The 17505-nt window shown below is 45.4% G+C and overlaps 1 protein-coding gene across 1 annotated transcript in view; it reads right to left on the bottom strand.

Moving 5' to 3' along the window:
- ETV6 (ETS variant transcription factor 6) overlaps positions 1 to 17505 on the bottom strand; it is a 130334-nt gene that overhangs the window by 63746 nt on the left and 49083 nt on the right. The window contains exon 2 of the mRNA XM_081958002.1: positions 15862 to 15991. Within this exon, the coding sequence (XP_081814128.1) occupies positions 15862 to 15991 (130 nt within the window). The remainder of the gene's footprint in view (positions 1 to 15861; positions 15992 to 17505) is intronic.

Below are 17505 nucleotides of genomic sequence, written 5' to 3'. Positions count from 1 at the left end.
TTGGCCATTTGAAGACTTGTGGACTTCAATTCCCAGAATTCTCCAGATGGCTGGGGAATTCTGGGAGCTGAAGTCCACAAGTCTTCCCATCGCCAAGGTTGAACACCTCAGCTTTAGATCTATCAATGGAAATTCTTTTCTCATGTTCTCTGGATCTCTTTTTCCATCCATCCCATTTGCATTGTTCCCACTGCAGATTGATTTCCCATGATGTTTTAAAGCTGGGTAAGAAAATGATTTTCTTAATCTCCCTAATAATCTGGATTCACTAGGATAAACATTTGAGGAAGTGCTAATTATAAAATGCAAATTCTTTCCAGACAGAAAATTTATTTAGATCCTAAACAGCAAGGGTCTAGATATCACTGCAGTTGCCATCTGGAACCTCCATGGTGGCTGTGACAAACTCATAGGAAGACAGATTTACATTTCAAAGGCACATTAGCAGGGGGTCCAAAGCTTCGTCTAATTCTCAGATTTGGGACAAATAACATTTCCGATTAAACAATTAACTCTTGAATACTCTCTGGTTTATACCCCTCTTTCTTCCCTAAGGTTTCACACACCAATATAGTAATAATTTCCTTAATTATTGGGGTTTGGGTTGGGTTTCTGGGATTGAATCTACCCATCATGGTGCTGGAGAAGACTCCTGTGAGTCCCTTGGACTGCAAGGCGATCCAACTGGTCAGTCCCAGAGGAGATCAACCCTAACTGCTCTTTAAAAGGCCAGATCCTGAAGAGGAAACTCAAAATACTTCGGCCACCTCATGAGAAGGAAGGACTCACTGGAGAAGATGGGAATGCTGGGAACGATTGAGGGCAAAAGAAGAAGGGGACGGCAGAGAATGAGGTGGATGGATGGAGTCACTGAGTGGAGTCAGCATGAGCTTAAATGGACTCCAGGGGATGGTAGAGGACAGGAAGGCCTGGAGGAACATTGTCCATGGGGTCGCGATAGACCGGACAGGACTTCGCAACTAACAACAACAATTATGGGCTTGTAAAACATGCTACATGCACAAGCCGGGATTCTAACCTAGGTGGCTTAGCCAACAAGCTAGGATTAGAAGAAAACCAAAGCTTTGCATGATATATGAAGTCAGCCTTGGAGTTCATCCAGAAATCTGTCTTCCTGTGAGTTGTATCAATACCCCAAGGTATGTCTCTTGAAAGAACATGTCACCATTCCAAGCATTAAACGGGGACTTCTCTAACCACTGCAAGCCAGAACAAGGACATTATTAAATGCATGATGAGTAAAAAGGTCGTTTATTAATGGAGCTTTTCATCTGGTGCGAGAAGAGGAATGTTGCTGACCCTGCCAAAGGCTGAACATGGCCGGTTCCCACAGGCAATCTATCATAGGAGGCTCTAAACTGTAGTTAGCCCCATTTCCGGTACAGCGTGTTGTTTGAAACTGAGCTTGTGTTTCTATGACTTAGTAAGGATGATTTGCCATGGCAAGTGTTTACCAAGAAATGATACAGTAAGGTGAGATGTGTCTCTTAGATTTTCCCCGATCGCGCACACTGTCTGCAAAAGTGACTTTGCAAACAGCATGCACTCAAGGTTTCTCCTTATTTATTCCGAAGTTAATCATGTTTTTTTTTCCTTTTTTCCTTTGGAAGTTAAGTCATGTTTCTCCTTATTTATTTGGAAGGTAATCATGCTGACCTTGACCGGATTCCCGATTGAAAGTACGCAATAATTGCAAAAGATTCTCACGACAAACATTGTGAAAATTTCATAAGCCTTTGGGATAACGACACTCCTAAATGATCAGGATGAGCATTCACAACTTCTGGAGGCAAGTCTCACTGATGAGTTGTTCCAACTGTCAGGAAATTTCTCCTTAGTTCTAAGTTGCTTCTCTCCTTGATTACTTTCCACCCATTGCTTCTTGTCCTGCCCTCAGGTGCTTTGGAGAATAGCTTGACTCCCTCTTCTTTGTGGCAACCCCTGAGATATTGGAAGACTGCTATCATGTCTCCCCTAGTCCTTCTTTTCATTAAACTAGACATACCCAATTACAGTACCGTTCTAGCCTCCAATCCCCCTAATCAACTTTGATGCTCAGCTTGAACCCAAGGATGAATTTTCAAGATGCTACAACATGGTTAAAGGGGAGTCATTTGGAAGGTCCACCCAGCTACAATATGTCATATTTGCCGAGTAAGCTTGGATGCAATTAAGACAGATAGGTTGGGTTGAGACCCTATTGCATGGGTGTCAAACTCATGGCCCAGGGACTGGATTCGGCTCGTGAGCTGCTTAGATCTGACCCACGGGGCTGTCCTGGAAACAGCAAAGGACCAACCTGTGGGGCAGTGGTGGGTTCCGGGGGGTACAGCCTGGTACGGGCATACCGGTGGGTGCTGGGAGCAGCGGCCACAGTACCGGAACGGTGTTTCGTTGGGCCTGCCCGCGTTCCTTACCTCTTTTCCAGGGAAACGGGCCAATTGCGCATGCGCGCACAGCGTACAACACCTGCGCGACCTCCACCAAGCAGCTGGGGCGTCGCAGGGCATTGGCACGCACATCCGTGAGCAGCACCCTTGCCCAAGGTGGATGCCCGGTCCCATCGCAGCATACTGGTTGCGACAGGATCCGGAACCCACCACCGTTGTGGTGGCTCTGCCAGTGAAAACGGAGCTCAGGAGGGCTGCATGGCGGCCCTCCCGAGCTCCATTTTCATTGGCAGAGGGTTGCAGGAGGCTGTTGCAGCCGAAAATGGAACTCGGGAGCCCGTTTTCTCTGGCAGAGCGCTCGGGTCACCACAGGCGCCAACAAGAATGATGCGAGGTGGCTACGCCCACCCTGACCATTCCCACTCCGTCTGCCTTCCCCCTCCCCGGAGGTCAAACACAACCCTGATGTGGCCCTCAATGAAATCGAGTTTGACACCCCCGCTCTATGGTATTTTGAATGGGTGCCGAGAATGGCATTTTGGGCTTTTTTGAATGGGAAGCACGTAGCCTGCTCTGCAGTCAATATGTCCGCCACCCATTTTTGGATGGAGATGACAGAAAGGGGCTGCCTTTCCGAGAGCTAAACTCAGCATTAGTCAATAATATGTCAACAGCTGTTTTTTCCAGGAAATGTGCAATCAAGACACTCCCTCTGCCCACATTCAGGTCTCCTTTCGCATTTCTGCATGACTAATTTCCTCAGAAAGGAAATTTCCCTGAAGCCAAATACCCGTTGCGCCTCTTAATTGTTCGTCTGCTTTTAGCAAGGCAAGAAAGATCCCCAGATCCCATTACAAAACGTGGCTTTGGCAGGAAGGCGTGTAGCAAACCCGACTCCAGTCGCTGAAGCCGCTTAAGCCCATAGATCAGGGGTGTCCAAACTTGGGAACTTTAAGACTTGTGGATGTCAACTCCCAGAATTCCCCAGCCAGAATTCTGGGAGTTGAAGTCCACAAGTCTTAAAGTTCCCAAGTTTGGACACCCCTGCTATAGATGTTCACAGCTGCCTTACCAGCAGCCGAAGGAAATACCAATTCCTGGACTTCTAGAAGACTTGTAGATGCTTCACAGATCACACTTTTATAGATCCCACTTTTGCGTGCCCACCCGAAACATCGTACGTCAGCATTTTTCCCCCCCAACTGGGCAAGTTTAAGCTAGGTGAGCTTCAACATGGCAGGCTGAGGAATTCTGGGAATTTAAGCAAATCTGTTGGGAGGGGTTTTTTTTGCCAGAAAGTGGAAATAAATACTGGTTTCTGGCAAATTTGCATGACCAGCGGGGGCTGCAAAAGGCTGTAAATGCAGGCTGGGGGGCTGAGCCCCAAAATCTGGTTGCGTGACCATGATGTGTGTGTGTGTGTGTGTGTGTGTGTGTGTGTGTGTGTGAGAGAGAGAGAGAGAGAGAGAGAGAGAGAGAGAGAGAGAGAGAGAGAGTGATGTCAGAACTTGGAATCCGTGTGTTGGATGTGTAAGGCCGCCCTGAGTTATCTGTAAAATGAATAAAAGGTGGAATACAAATAAAATGCTTATAAGAAACGGAGAAAATGCTTTTTAAAGTTACAGTATTTATGCAGTTGCTTACCAAGCACAACTGAAGTATATTAAAGGAACCGAAATATCTTTACCGTCCCCAAGGCAATTCCCAAACTTCTGAGCACCCCTAACGTTTGGGAATAGAAAGCTTGAGAATTTTGACACGCCCTAATGCGTAAGTCCCTTCTTAGGGATGTGCCCTAACTTTGAATGGTCAATGTGAGCGGTCATAAGTTGAGGACTACCTGTACTAAACCCTCTGGAATTTTTTATTTTGGTTGGGACTATCCCTCTTAAGGGAAGAGCTTTTCTTAAGGGAAACTGATTCGTCTTCTGGAAAAGAATGCAAAGCGAGAGAGAAATTGCCTTTTCCATCATTGCAGAGAGAGGGAGTGTGGCAGCTAATGGAGCTGGTAGCAGATTCAGACAGTGAGGAGGTTGGGGAGGAACATGGGCCAGTCCTGGAGTCTGGGGAAGGCTCTGATGAGGACTCTGTGTCGGAGGCAGAGAGGGGACCAGAGAGCCATATGCCAGTTATCAGCTGACTTCAGAGTCAGACATCAGTGAGGCAGACGAATAGCTGGAACCTATTCCCGGTGTGCGCATGAACAGTTACCAGACGAAGGGAACAGCTAAAGAACAAGGGTCGACTTGGGAGTTAAGGCCACAGGTGGACGATGAATGGCCCCTACCAGAGGAAATAAAAGAGGAGTGAAAGGGGAGTGGAGTTTGCAGGAGACAATTAGTTCTCTTAATTGGTTCGTGACTCCTCCGAGACTCCTTGCCAAGTTTTGCAGATACCGGCCTGTCAGCTCTCCAAGCCAGATAAGGTCTGTGACTGTAAATCCTCCCTTGAAAGACTTTGCTGGATGGGAATGAGCAGAATTCACAGTCAATGAATAAAAGGGGTTTTTGTCGGGGCCAGGAGTTTGCTTCATGCTCTTGGGAAGCCTAGCTCAGAACTGGGAGCTTAAGAAAAGGCAGAGGAACTCTGACCTTTGCACCAACCTATTTAAGGTGAAAAACAAGCCAGCAAGGGCTAAAAAATGCAAAACCAAAGCCCAGTTAAGAAGCGAGGTCTTCTGTTCCCCCCCCCCCAAGGGAAGAGGTTATTCTCATCCTCCAGTGAACGGGGCCACTCAAACTCCCCTGTTTGGAAGAGCTGTGGGCTGTATGTCTTTAATTTGTCATTCCGTTATGAATTCTCTTCCCATCCAAGAAGCCTTCAGCTCAGGAAGCTGCGTCTGCCCACACAGGAAATTCTTTCACAGCAGCTTCCCCAAAAAGGAAATTTCCCTCTGATGTTTGGCCTCGGAGCGGAGGCTGTTTGAAGACGAGGGTTTTTTTTCTTTTTCCTTTCTTTCTTTTTGGCAACCTCCTCCTTCGCCTCTGCAGGCAGAATTTGGGGCATGGAGGGGGCTGCAGGCAGGGCAAACATCCTCCCCCCACCATCACTGGCCTCCTCCTTGTCCCAGTGATTTCCACAGGTTTTAAGCTGAACCCTCTTGCTCCCGAAATGAAAAAGTTTCTCTGCGTGAATTTTGCCTAGGGAAAGAAGTGCAGCTAGGAGGCTGGGAAAAATAATCTGTTTGCAAATCAAGAATAAGCCAGAATTGAATCATCCCACCCCTTACATCTGGGCAGATGTGTTTAAGATGAAGGGCAGCTTTTTCCATGACACCTCGCTGGAACTGGATTTCTTTTCCCCCATGTCTCCCAAGTGCTGCCGATTGCAATTTTTATCTATTGTTATAAAGGTGGCTGTGTGTGTTCCAGCATAACTCTGGAACACCTCAAGCAATTTCAACGAGACTTGATACACGGATGACTTACTCTCTGGAAACAAATACTGTGGGGGTAAGACACCCCTAATACCCCTCGGGTGTGTGTTCTGTTAAGATACAGCCTGTTGTGCCTTCAAATGGCTTCTACTGTACTGCCACAAAATGGCTTCTCCTGTACAGCACAGTGGAGTCGCCATGGTAACGGCTTCACAGTACTCCACAAGGGGGCTCCCTCTGGTAAGGGGCAAAATCCAACATTAGAAACTACATTTGGTCGGGACATTTTCAACAAGGCTTTGAGGACAAATGATCATGGATCAGCTAGCAAAACAACAAGGTGGTATCATTTTTCTTGACGCTTCTGGGGGCACAGGGAAAACATTCTTAACTAATTTAATTGTCGCCAAAATCAGGGCTCAGGGAGAAATTGCTCTTGCCATCGGCTCTTCAGGAATTGCGGCGACATTAACGGAAGGAGGGAGGACGGCCCATTCCACAATGACGTTGCCACTTAACATTGCCATTCCTGTCTAATAGAGGATTTGGATAAATAAATACCTGGGCAACGCCAGGTTATCAGTTAGTTTTAAATAAACTTTCTCACAGATGAAGCTTGTTTGGTTTCCCCCCCCCCCAAAAAAAAGAAGGCCACGCAAGAGGAGCCAGGGCAGAGGGGCAAGCCTACAAAATATAATCTTGATTCCCAGACCGTGAAAGATTGGTTGAAAAACAGAATTTTCTCAACAAGCCTCTTGGAAAAGGGAAGATTCAAATCCGCTTCTGGATTTGCAACCGATTGGCGATCATCTCATCTCAGATCACAAGCTCTGTGTGTGTGTGTCTGTGTGTTTGTGTGTCTCCGCATGCTTGCATGGGGTACAAAAATAAGGAAATTATCTGTGATGCTGTACAGATGTTGTTTGTTTCCTAAATGGGTTGGCAAGTCCTGATTGCAAATCCTCCTCATGATTATAAAGGCAGCTCTTGGGCCGTTTGAGCCCTAAAGGAAGTCAATCTGACAGAACATGATACTTGTGTAAATATAGCAAGACTGTTTAAAGTAAATATAGAAGCCTCTAACAATTGGACTCCCACTCCTCTTTACTCCATGATTAAAGGGCTAAGAAAGTATGGAACATTCACTAGTTTGCCAACTAATGTTAGTGTTTTACACCCAACTCTGTTCATGGAGATTCCAATTTCCATGCTGTTATTCAAAAATTCCTCTATTTTCACAATCTCCTTAAATGCCCATTTGCTCTGGTAGAAGTGCAGCTTCCCTTAACCAATAACAGGTAGTCCTCGACTTACGAACATAATTGAGCCCAATATTTACGTTGCTAAGTAAGTAAAACTTACGTTTTACTTAAGTGAGCTTTGCCCCATTTTGAGACTTTTCTTGCCACGTGTGTTAAGTGAATCACTGCAGTTGTTAAATGGGTAACGCGGTTGTTAAGTGAATTTGGCTTTCCCTATTGACTCTGCTTGTCAGAAGGTTGCAAAAGGCGATCACGTGACCTCAAGGAGACTACAACCGTCATAAATATGAATCAGTTTCCAAGTGTCTGAATTTTGATTTTGTGGCTATGGCAGCGGTCATAAGGGTGGAAAATGGTCATAAGTAATGTTTTTCAGTGCCATTGTAACTTCAAACAGTGACTAAACAAACTGTTGTAATTCAAGGACTAAGGGAAAGGTTTCCCTCGCACATATATGCTAGTCGTTCCCAACTCTAGGGGGCGGTGCTCATCTGTTTCAAAATCGAAGAGCCAGCGCTGTCCGAAGACGTCTCCGTGGTCATATGGCCAAGATAACTAAACACCAAAGGCGCACGGAACGCTGTTACCTTCCCACCAAAGGTGGTTCCTATTTTTCTACTTGCTTTTGAACTGTTAGGTTGGCAGAAGCTGGGACAAGTAACGGGAGCTCACTCCAATTACGTGGCGCTACGGATTCGAACCGCCGAACTGCTGACCTCTCTGATTGACAAGCTCAGCATCTTAGCCACTGAGCCACCATGTCCCTAAAGTTGAGGACTATCTGTACATCAGATTCTATCACACAGCAGGGTTTTATGGTTTTTCTTTATATATATATACATCTATGCAGGCAGACACATTCTATTTATCATTCTCTTCTCATCCTACCAATTAAGGAAAGGTTTACAGAAGAGAGCCCAAACTTGAAATAAGGAGGAATTTCCTGGCTAGAAGAGCTATTAAGCAGCCGGGGGGGGGGGGGGGGGGGAGATGGGTTCAAATAAAGGCTAGGTACTAGAATCCCGTCATTGGACAGAGGGATTAGACTACAAGATCTCCCAAGGTCCCTTTCAAGCCTATGAATCAGTAGTGGCTTCTGGATCCTGTTCCAACCGGTACAGTTGGAATGGGCCTGGCAGTGTCCACATACTCCTGCGCAGCGGGCCCATGCGTCTTAGCGCCTCCGCGACACTCCAGCTGCTCAACGGAAGTGCCAAAGACTTAAAAGACCAGTAAGGAGTTCGGGTGGGCGGGCCCTCCGGAGCACCGTACCAAAACGGTATCCGGTGCTCTGGGCAGGCTCCGGTACGCCCGCAACCCACCACTGCTATGAATCTAGGATCAACTAGGAGCAGGGTTCTTTTTCCAAACACACAAACATCACAACTGATTCTCAGCACGACAATTAATTCTGTGTTTCCCCAAAATAAGGCAAGGTCTTATTTTCTTTTGACCCCCCCGAAATAAGCAGTTAGCCTTATTTTCGGGGAGGTCTTCTTATTTTCGAGCTGCAAGAAGGGCCACTTCATGGCGGCTGCTGTGTTGCAATATTTTTGGGGAGGTCTTATTATTTTTGCGGTGCAGGAGGCGGTGAGCGTGGTCACCTCATGGCTGCTGCTGTGTTGCAATATTTTCAAGGAGGACTTATTTTCAGGGGAGGACTTATTTTAGTGCATGCGCTCAAAAGCCAGATTGGGTTTATTATCCGGAGAGGTCTTATTTTCGGGGAAATGGGGTGAATTGCTTGGAATCAATCCGAAAAGAGTACAGAGAAGAGCAAAAGAGTACAGAGAAGAGCAACAGAGATGATATCTGGAGTCTAAAATATAGAATGAATGATGAAAGGAACTAGATATGTGCAGCTTGGCGAAGGGAAGGGGGTGGCATGATAGCTTTCTTCCAGTACTTGAGGAGCTGTCACAGAAAAGAGGGGGGGGGGGTTGATTCATCCACCAAAGTAGCTGAGGGCAAGACAAGAAGTAATGGATGGAAGATCGTTGAAGAGAGATTCAACCTGGAACTAAGGAATTTCCTGAGATTAACCAATGGAAAAGCTGGCCTCCAAGAATTGTGAGTGCTCCATTGCTGGGAGTTTTGAAGAAAAGATTGGATAGCCACTTGTCTGGAATGGTCGAGGGTCTCCTGCCTTGAGCAGAAGATTGGACTAGAACAGGGGTCTCCAGCCTTGACACCTTTAAGACTTGTGGACTTCAACTCCCAGAGTTCCCACCTTTGCTGGCTGAGGAACCCTGGGAATTGAAGTCCACAAGTCTTAAAGTTCCCAAGTTTGGAAATTCCTGGGTTAAAAGACCTCCATTCCAACTCTATGGTTCGAACTCATTTTCCCTGAAAGATACCTTATAGATAAGGGCTACAAATTTGTTTTTCTACTTAAGGGGTCTTTGGGTCACTGAATTCTGCTTCCCTTGGTAGAACCCTGCTTGTTTAGAATTAAGGCCCCAAAGAGGTCTTCCTCCTTCAATAGAAGTTATTATTCCTCTTCTATTGTGGTAATTGGGAAATAAAATCCAAAGCACATTCACAGTTGGCGGGGGGGGGGGGGGATTTGAAACAGAGCCTGTTGTTCTAAGGGGGGGGGACAAAAAGTAATGGCATGAGAGGGGATTTTGAAAGGAGGTATCTGCTGAGTCACAAGGAAGGAAGTGAAAGTCAGAAAACCTAAATAAATAAATACATGGTGAAAGGGGTAGTTGGTTTCCAGGAAAAGAGAAGAGAGGGGGAGTGAGAGGAGGAGAGGAGGAGGGACGAGGAGGGAAGGAGGTGGAGGAGGAGGAAGAGGAGGAGGAGGAAGAGAAGAGGAGGAGGAGGAGGCGAAGGAGAAGAAAGAAAAGGAGAAGAGCAGGATATCTCTATGAACCCAGAAAGGGATTTACAGTCACTAGACACCAACTTTGTACATTCCTTTCATAAACCTCTCAATTTATATTTTCTTCTTTTTAACCCTCTAGTCCCCTATGGCCAGATGAAGGAAGGGCATCAAACAAAGTTAAGCTTCCTCTCAGGAGCACCCACCCCAATGCCTTCCACAGATCCCCTTTTCCCTGGATCTTTACAAGGGTGTGTGTGTGTGTCAGATTAACAGATTAACAGAGTTGGAAGGGACCTTATAGGTCATCTAGTCCAACCCCCCCTTGCATTTAAGTCTGGAGAATTAAGGCAGCATCTTCTCTGTCCTGAGAATAGCTGAGTGACAGCAACAACATAAAATATTTTCCTACGGTCTCAAGTGTATAGGAAAAAATCCCTGAAATTTCCGAGTTGCAGATATACAGGTGAAACTCAAAAAATTAGAATATCGTGCAAAAGTTCATTTATTTCAGTAATGCAACTTAAAAGGTGAAACAAATATATGAGATAAGACTCATTACATGCAAAGCAAGATAGTTCAAGCAGTGACTTGTCATAATTGTGATGATTATGGCGTACAGCTCATGAAAACCCCAAATCCATAATCTCAGAAAATTAGAATATTACATGCAATCAATAAAACAAGGATTGTACATAGAACAATATCAGACCTCTGGAAAGTATAAGCATGCATATGTACTCAGTACTTGGTTTGGGCCCCTTTTGCAGCAATTACTGCCTCAATGCGGGCGTGGCATGGAAGCTATCAGCCTGTGGCACTGCTGAGGTGTTATGGAAGACCAGGATGCTTCGATAGCGGCCTTCAGCTCTTCTGCATTGTTCGGTCTCATGTCTCTCATCTTTCTCTTGGCAATGCCCCATAGATTCTCTATGGGGCTCAGGTCAGGCGAGTTTGCTGGCCAATCAAGCACAGTCGTTGAACCAGGTTTTGGTGCTTTTGGCAGTGTGGGCAGCTGGAAAATGAAGTCAGCATCCCCATAAAGCTCATCTGCGGAAGGAAGCATGAAGTGCTCCAAAATCTCCTGGTAGACGGCTGCGTTGACCCTGGTCTTAATGAAGCAAAATGGTCCAAAGTCTTGTTGCTCAGTGGTCCAAAGTCCTCTTTTCTGACGAGAGCAACTTTTGCCAAAAGCACCCAAAACTGGTTCAATCACCGTGGGATTACTGTGCTTGATTGGCCTCTCCATTCTTCCTCCATACTCTGGGTCCTTGGTTTCCAAATGAGATGCAAAAGTGTGTGTGTGTGTGTGTGTGTGTGTGTGTGAATACACAAACTCAAACCCTTCTATTTGAGACTCTAGAAAAAGTGCACAGAAGAGCAACCAAGATGATTAGGGGACTGGAGACTAAAACATACGAAGAACAGTTGCAGGAACTGGGCGTGTCGATGAAAAGAAGGACCAGGGGAGGCATGATAGCAGGGTTCCAATATCTCAGGGGCTGCCATAGAGAGGAGGGGGGGGTCAAGCTATTTTCCAAAGCACCTGAAGGCCAGACAAGGAACAATGGATGGAAATTCTAGCTTTGCTTGTCAGAAGGACACTGTAATTGACAGAAATATGAAACAAGTTTTCCCAGTTGCAATGGATGGCTGTGAAAGTTGGACCATAAGGAAGGCTGAGCGCCAAAGAATGGAGGCCGTTGAACTCTGGTGCTGGAGAAGGACTCCTGCAAGTCCCTTGGACTGCAAGGTGATCAAACCGGTCAATCCTAAAGGAGATCAACAGTTGTAAGTGTGAAAAGCGGTCATAAGTCACTTTTTTCACCGCTGTTGTAACTTCGAACAGTTACTAAACAAACTATTGTTACGTTTTTGACTACCCGTATATGTAATCAGATGTTCCAGACCAGGGGGGGGGGGACCCAAAGAGTGGAACAACTTGCTTCCAGAAGTTGTAAATGCTCCAACACTGGAAGTTTTAAAAGATAGGACAACCATTTGTCTGAAAAATGGTACAGGGCAGTGTTTCTCAACCTTGGCAACTTGAAGATGTCCGGACTTCAACTCCCAGAATTCCCTAGCCAGCTGGCTGGGGAATTCTGGGAGTTGAAGTCCGGACATCTTCAAGTTGCCAAGGTTGAAAAACACTGGTATAGGGTTTCCGGCCTGAGCAGGAGGTTGGACTAGAAGACCTCTGAGGTCTCTTCCAACTCTGTTATTCTATTCTATTCTATTCTGTTCTATTCTATTCTATTCTATTCTATTCTAAAATCCTTCAAGATAATTCCTCCTGCCACAAAGAGGCAGCAAAATGCACTTTGCAGAGACACATTCTTCAGAATTGCTGGGCAGGATTCAGCGCAGCATTGGACGGGCATATCTCAGCAGAAGAGACAAAAAAAAAAATCTTGATTGTGGGAAATCTAGATGACCGTAGAAACCTTGGTCAGAACAAACCCACGAGGAGAAAATGTGCCTCTGAGCTACAGAATGTGTGAAGAACTCATCTTTGTGGTTCTGTGGTTTTTTTTCTAGTCACTCAGTATTTGCCATAACTAGTGAAAATGGGGTGGGGAGAGATTTTCAGTTCTAAAAAGAGAAAATTCATAGTAGAAAGTTCGTAGTTGACCTTCAGTGAATTGATAAACTGCCAAGGTAATATATTCTGAAGACAATCAGAACCAAGTCTATATCCGTCAACATACAGCAGTAATATTATTAGTTCGGAGTCCTTTTGGTTTCAGTTCCCATTGCTGAAGCTACTAATGTTTCATGAATTTGCTCTTTGAATCTGTGCAAGCTGTTTTCTGATGCAGGTCACTTGCTAAAAAAGAGGAGTTATTCCAGTCTCTTGGATTCACACTTTGATAGCTAGACAGAGACCTGACCGGAGATAAAAAAATGTAACTGGGCTATGCTTATTTCTTATGATATAATGCACTTCTTGGCTCGTCAGGGGTATTACTCTGAAATCTTTAACAGATTAACGGAGTTGGAAGGGACTCTATAGGTCATCTAGTCCAACCCCCTGCTCAAGCAGGACATCCTACACCAGTGCGACCCCCACACCTGCACATGTGCACATGAACCCCCCATGCATGTGTGCCCCCCCCCTGTACAGGGGGGCGGGAGTTTTTGCCCTCCCCAGGCTCTGGAGGCTTTCCTGAAGCCTGGGGAGGGTGAAAACAGTCTCCCCTGGCCCTCTGGAAGGCCAAAAATTAGCTGGCCGGTGCGCGCACGCACACCGGAGCTAAGGAGGGCCGTGATGGCAAATATGGCTGCCCGTGCCACCTGTGGCGTGCGTGCTATGTGTTCGCCATCACGGCCCTACACCATTTCTGACAAAGCAGTCTAATCTCTTCTTGAAAGTCTCAAGTGATGAAGCTCTCACAACTTCCGAAAGCCACTTCTGTTCCATGGGTTGATTGTTCTCACGGACAGAAAGTTCCTCCTTATTTCTGGGTTGAATCTCTCCTTGTTCAATTTCCATCCATTATTCCTTGTCTGGTCTTTGGGTGCTTTGGAAAATAGCTTGATCCCTTCCTCTCTGTGGAGGACTGCTATATCATGCCTCCCCTGGTCCTTCTTTTTATCAAACTAGACACGCCCAGCCCCAGTTCCTGCAGCTATTCTTCGTATGTTTTAATTTCTCCTTATTTCCAGGTTGAATCTCTTTGCTTTGCTTGTCCGAAGGTCGCAAAAGGTGATCAGATGACCCCAGGACATTTGAACTGTCACAAATGTGAGAGTTGCCAAACATCTGGATTTTGATCATGTGACCATGGGTATGCTTCAAAGATCATGCGAAAAACAGTCATAAGTCACTTTTTTTCAGTGCCGTTGGAACTTTGAACAGTCACTAAATAATCTATTGTACATCGAGAGCTATTTGTGTAAAGCAGGGGTGTCCAAACTTGGGAACTTTAAGACTTGTGGACTTCAACTCCCAGAATTCCCCAGCCAGCCATGCTTCCCTGAAGCCTCCGGAGCGCAAAAAACCGGCCCTACGGGCAAACCGGAGGTTCTGGAATGGACTTCCGGTTTGCTCGGAGGGTCGTTTTGACTGCTCCGGAGGCTTCAGGGAAGCGTCCTGAAGGTCCCTCAAGCCTCCGGAGGGCTCCCGGGGAGGCAGGGGAGGCTGTTTTCACCCTCCCCAGGCTCCTATAAAGCCTCTGGAGCCTGGGGAGGGCAAAAAAAGCATCCAAAAAATGGGGGGGTCATGCCTGTAGTGCGTGCGCGCACTGGGGGGTCGCGCATTGCATTATGGGTGCATCAGGCCCGCACACTACCCCCCTGCGCTCCCCCCACTTATGGCACGCGAGCCAAAAAAGGTTCGCCATCGCTGTCTTAGGCAATGTCTTCAAGAATTGAAACTTGGCCTTTGGGCTGATTAGAGAGAAGGACTAGGGCAGAGAGAATAAGGTTTTGAATTAGATCAACTGAGCATTGATTTTTTTTAAAAAATCTTGAGATAATATAAAAGAGAAACAAGAGGAAGAAATACGATCAAAAGTACTTTATTAAAGAAGGTGATAAAATCTGTTAAAGCTTGACTGGTACACACTGTTCCCTGCCCTAATTTTCTTTCCCTATGTTCTCATGAAGGATCAAATGGTTAGTCCTGCCAAACCCTCAAATTTCACACACTACTTTCCTTACTTGGCAATTGCTTCTAAACCAAGCAAAGCCAAGTGTTTCAACCCATCATATTCTCCTATTGCCTATTAACAGAAATATAAACAAGACGTGTATAAGATTTTCACCCTCTTTTTTGAGGGAAAAAGGTGCGACTTATACGCCGAAAAATACGGTACCTGTACTGCAGTATTAGGAATATTAATAAGTTATTCAGAGGAGCATCTTTAAAAACCACAAAAAAAATCTAATTATTGTCATCGTGGCCCAGAAAGAATGTTTGGGCTGCACCCTCATAGTATCTCTAGAAGTTTCTACTAGAACAGTAGTTTCTGTTCTAGTAGAACAAGGTTGGAGTAGGTTTCTACTCCAACCTTGGCAAGTTTAAGACTTGTGGACTTCAACTCCCAGAATTCTTCAGCCAGCTTTGCTTTGCTGGCTGAGGAATTCTGGGAGTTGAAGTCTACAAGTCTTAAAGATGCCAAGGCTGGAGACCCCTGTAGTAGAATACGAAGACAAAGCATAGTGATAGTGGCGGTAGAGAAAGACAATAGGGTGTGGTTGTGGTTCTGAAAACATGTTGTGATCTTTCAGTAAGCGCATCAAGGCCATCGTGAAATACTGGGGATCACCCATAAAGACCTTGCCAACCTCAATACAGGTGTGTGCTACTTAGGTTCCCCATTTGGGGTCCAACCACTTCTGGACCACACAGAACAGCTCATGGAAATGGAAACATTTTGCACATCACATCACATGTGCCAAACCTTTATCACGGTGGATCTGATCTAAATCAAGTCGCTTTAAATCACGATTTAAATTATTAATAAAAAGGGCTTGATTTAAGCCAATTCGATTTAAAGCATAATTTTTAAAGAGCAGCTGTCATCTCGGCCCCGCAGCAGCTCCTTCTCTGATCTGTTGTTGAGTCCCAATATTGCAGAATATACAGCCTCTCATGCTACATAACTAAGCTCCATTTCACGCTGAATAAACTAAATTATTAATGGATCTTAAAATAGAAAACTATCATTCAATAGATTTTTTTTTACTCCAAAAGCATTTTATTAAGATAAATTGGATAAAACATTTTTAAAATCCAATTTAATTTTTTTTTAAATCTGATTTTTTTTTTAAAAAAAAAAATTTTAAACCATTGGTTTTTATCCACCCTGATCCTGATACATCTTCCCAACCATGCATATCTGCTGCGGATCTGCAACACACATTTCCACCACAGATTTCGGTGGCATGGGCAAGGGACAGCATTTTAAAAATTAGGACCTGGAACCACTCCTGTCCTTTTCCCCCACCTCTTCTCCAAAAGCCCCACTCTGAAACACTCACGCAAATGAGCTGGAAGCCTGACGGTCTCGTCCTCCATCCTGATGGTTCGATGCAGTGGGACATGGAGAGGTGACGAGGATGGATAATCGTCTACTGGGCTCACAGGTGGAGTATACGAAATCCTTTCCTGCTGTAAAAGGGAAGAGAAAACAACGTGAATTTGGGGCAGCAACTAGGAGAAATGAAACAAATCCTATTTGAAAGAAGTAGAAATCGGCATCATGTTAGTAGCAGCTTCCGGAAAGAAGTAGTGAGTCTTTGGGCAGGACATGGTAGAATCAGCCTCTTCTGACCCAGGCTTCCCAAGAGCATGAAGCAAACTCCTTGTCCCGACAAAGACCCCTTTTATTAATTGACTGTGAATTCTGCTCATTCACACCCAGCAAAGTCTTTCAAGGGAGGATTTACAGTCACAGACCTTATCTGGCTTGAAGAGCTGCCAGGCCGATACCTGCAAAACTTGGCAAGGAGTCTCGGAGGAGTCACGAACCAATTAAGCGAACTAACAGTCTCCTGCAAACTCCACTCCCCTTTCGCTCCTCTTTTATTTCCTCTGGGAGGGGCCATTCATCGGTCACCTGTGACCTTACTCCCAGGTTGACCCCTGTTCTTTAGCTGTTCCCTTTGTCTGGCAACTCTGCACATGCGCACACTGGGAACAGGCTCCAGCTGTTTGTCTGCCTCACTGATGCCTGACTCTGAAGGCAGTTGATAACTGTCAGACAGCTCTGGTCCCCTCTCTGCCTCCAACACAGAGCGTTCATCAGAGCCTTCCCTAGACTCCAGGATTGGCCCATGTTCCTCCCCAACCTCCTCACTGCCCGAATCTGCTGCCAACTCTGCGGATCACAACACAGTCTTCAAAACTTTCCCTTTCTCTCTTTCTGACTATGCCTCCTAAGTTCATTTTTTTTCTTGGATCCTAAGGGGCTCCACACCTTAAGCTACGTTTGATTTGAGTTATGCTGTAGGAAGCCGAGCATCAGTTTTCGGATAGCATTCCAATCGGCTACAAATAAGTTCTGCTTGCCATTGGTGATCAGATATGGCAATTTACAAGCCTGCTGTTAGGTTCTGATAGAAAGATGCACGTAAAAGAGACAAGCAGATTCTTATCAGTTGGAAAGCAGGAAGGAAGGCACACAGAAAGGCAGGAAGACAGGAAAACAGACAGGAAAATAGGAAGGCAGGAAGGAAGGGAGGAAAACAGGAAGGCAGGAAGGGAGGGAGGGAAACAGAAGGGCAGGAAAACAGGAAATCAGGAAGGAAGGCAGGGAGGGAGGCTGACCTATGTGTTTATGGAACGGAACAGAGAGATATTCCTTCCTGAAATGACAATTTAAATTGATCCAGATTTTATAACCAATCCAAGATTAAAACTTAACTAGAATAACATAACTCATTATTTCAGAACTCATCAGAATAAATTATTGTTTAGTGCAGAGGTACGGAACTTGTAGCCCTGGAAGATTTCCCAAAATACTTCTCAAAATGTACTACTTAAAGGAATAGAAGAAAAACATTAAGTAAAGCCCTGGAGGACCATATTATTCACGTTTATTTTTGATCCATTCTATTGTAAATCAGATGGAATTAAACGGAGGTTTCTTCTGATTCTACCAAATATTTCAGAGATCGTCCCCT

The sequence above is a fragment of the Natrix helvetica genome, assembly GCF_964273705.1.
Source record: "Natrix helvetica genome assembly, chromosome: 6".
Lineage (NCBI taxonomy): Eukaryota > Metazoa > Chordata > Lepidosauria > Squamata > Natricidae > Natrix > Natrix helvetica.
The sequence above is the reverse complement of the archived record's forward strand: the minus strand, read 5'-3'. Positions and strand labels throughout refer to the sequence as shown.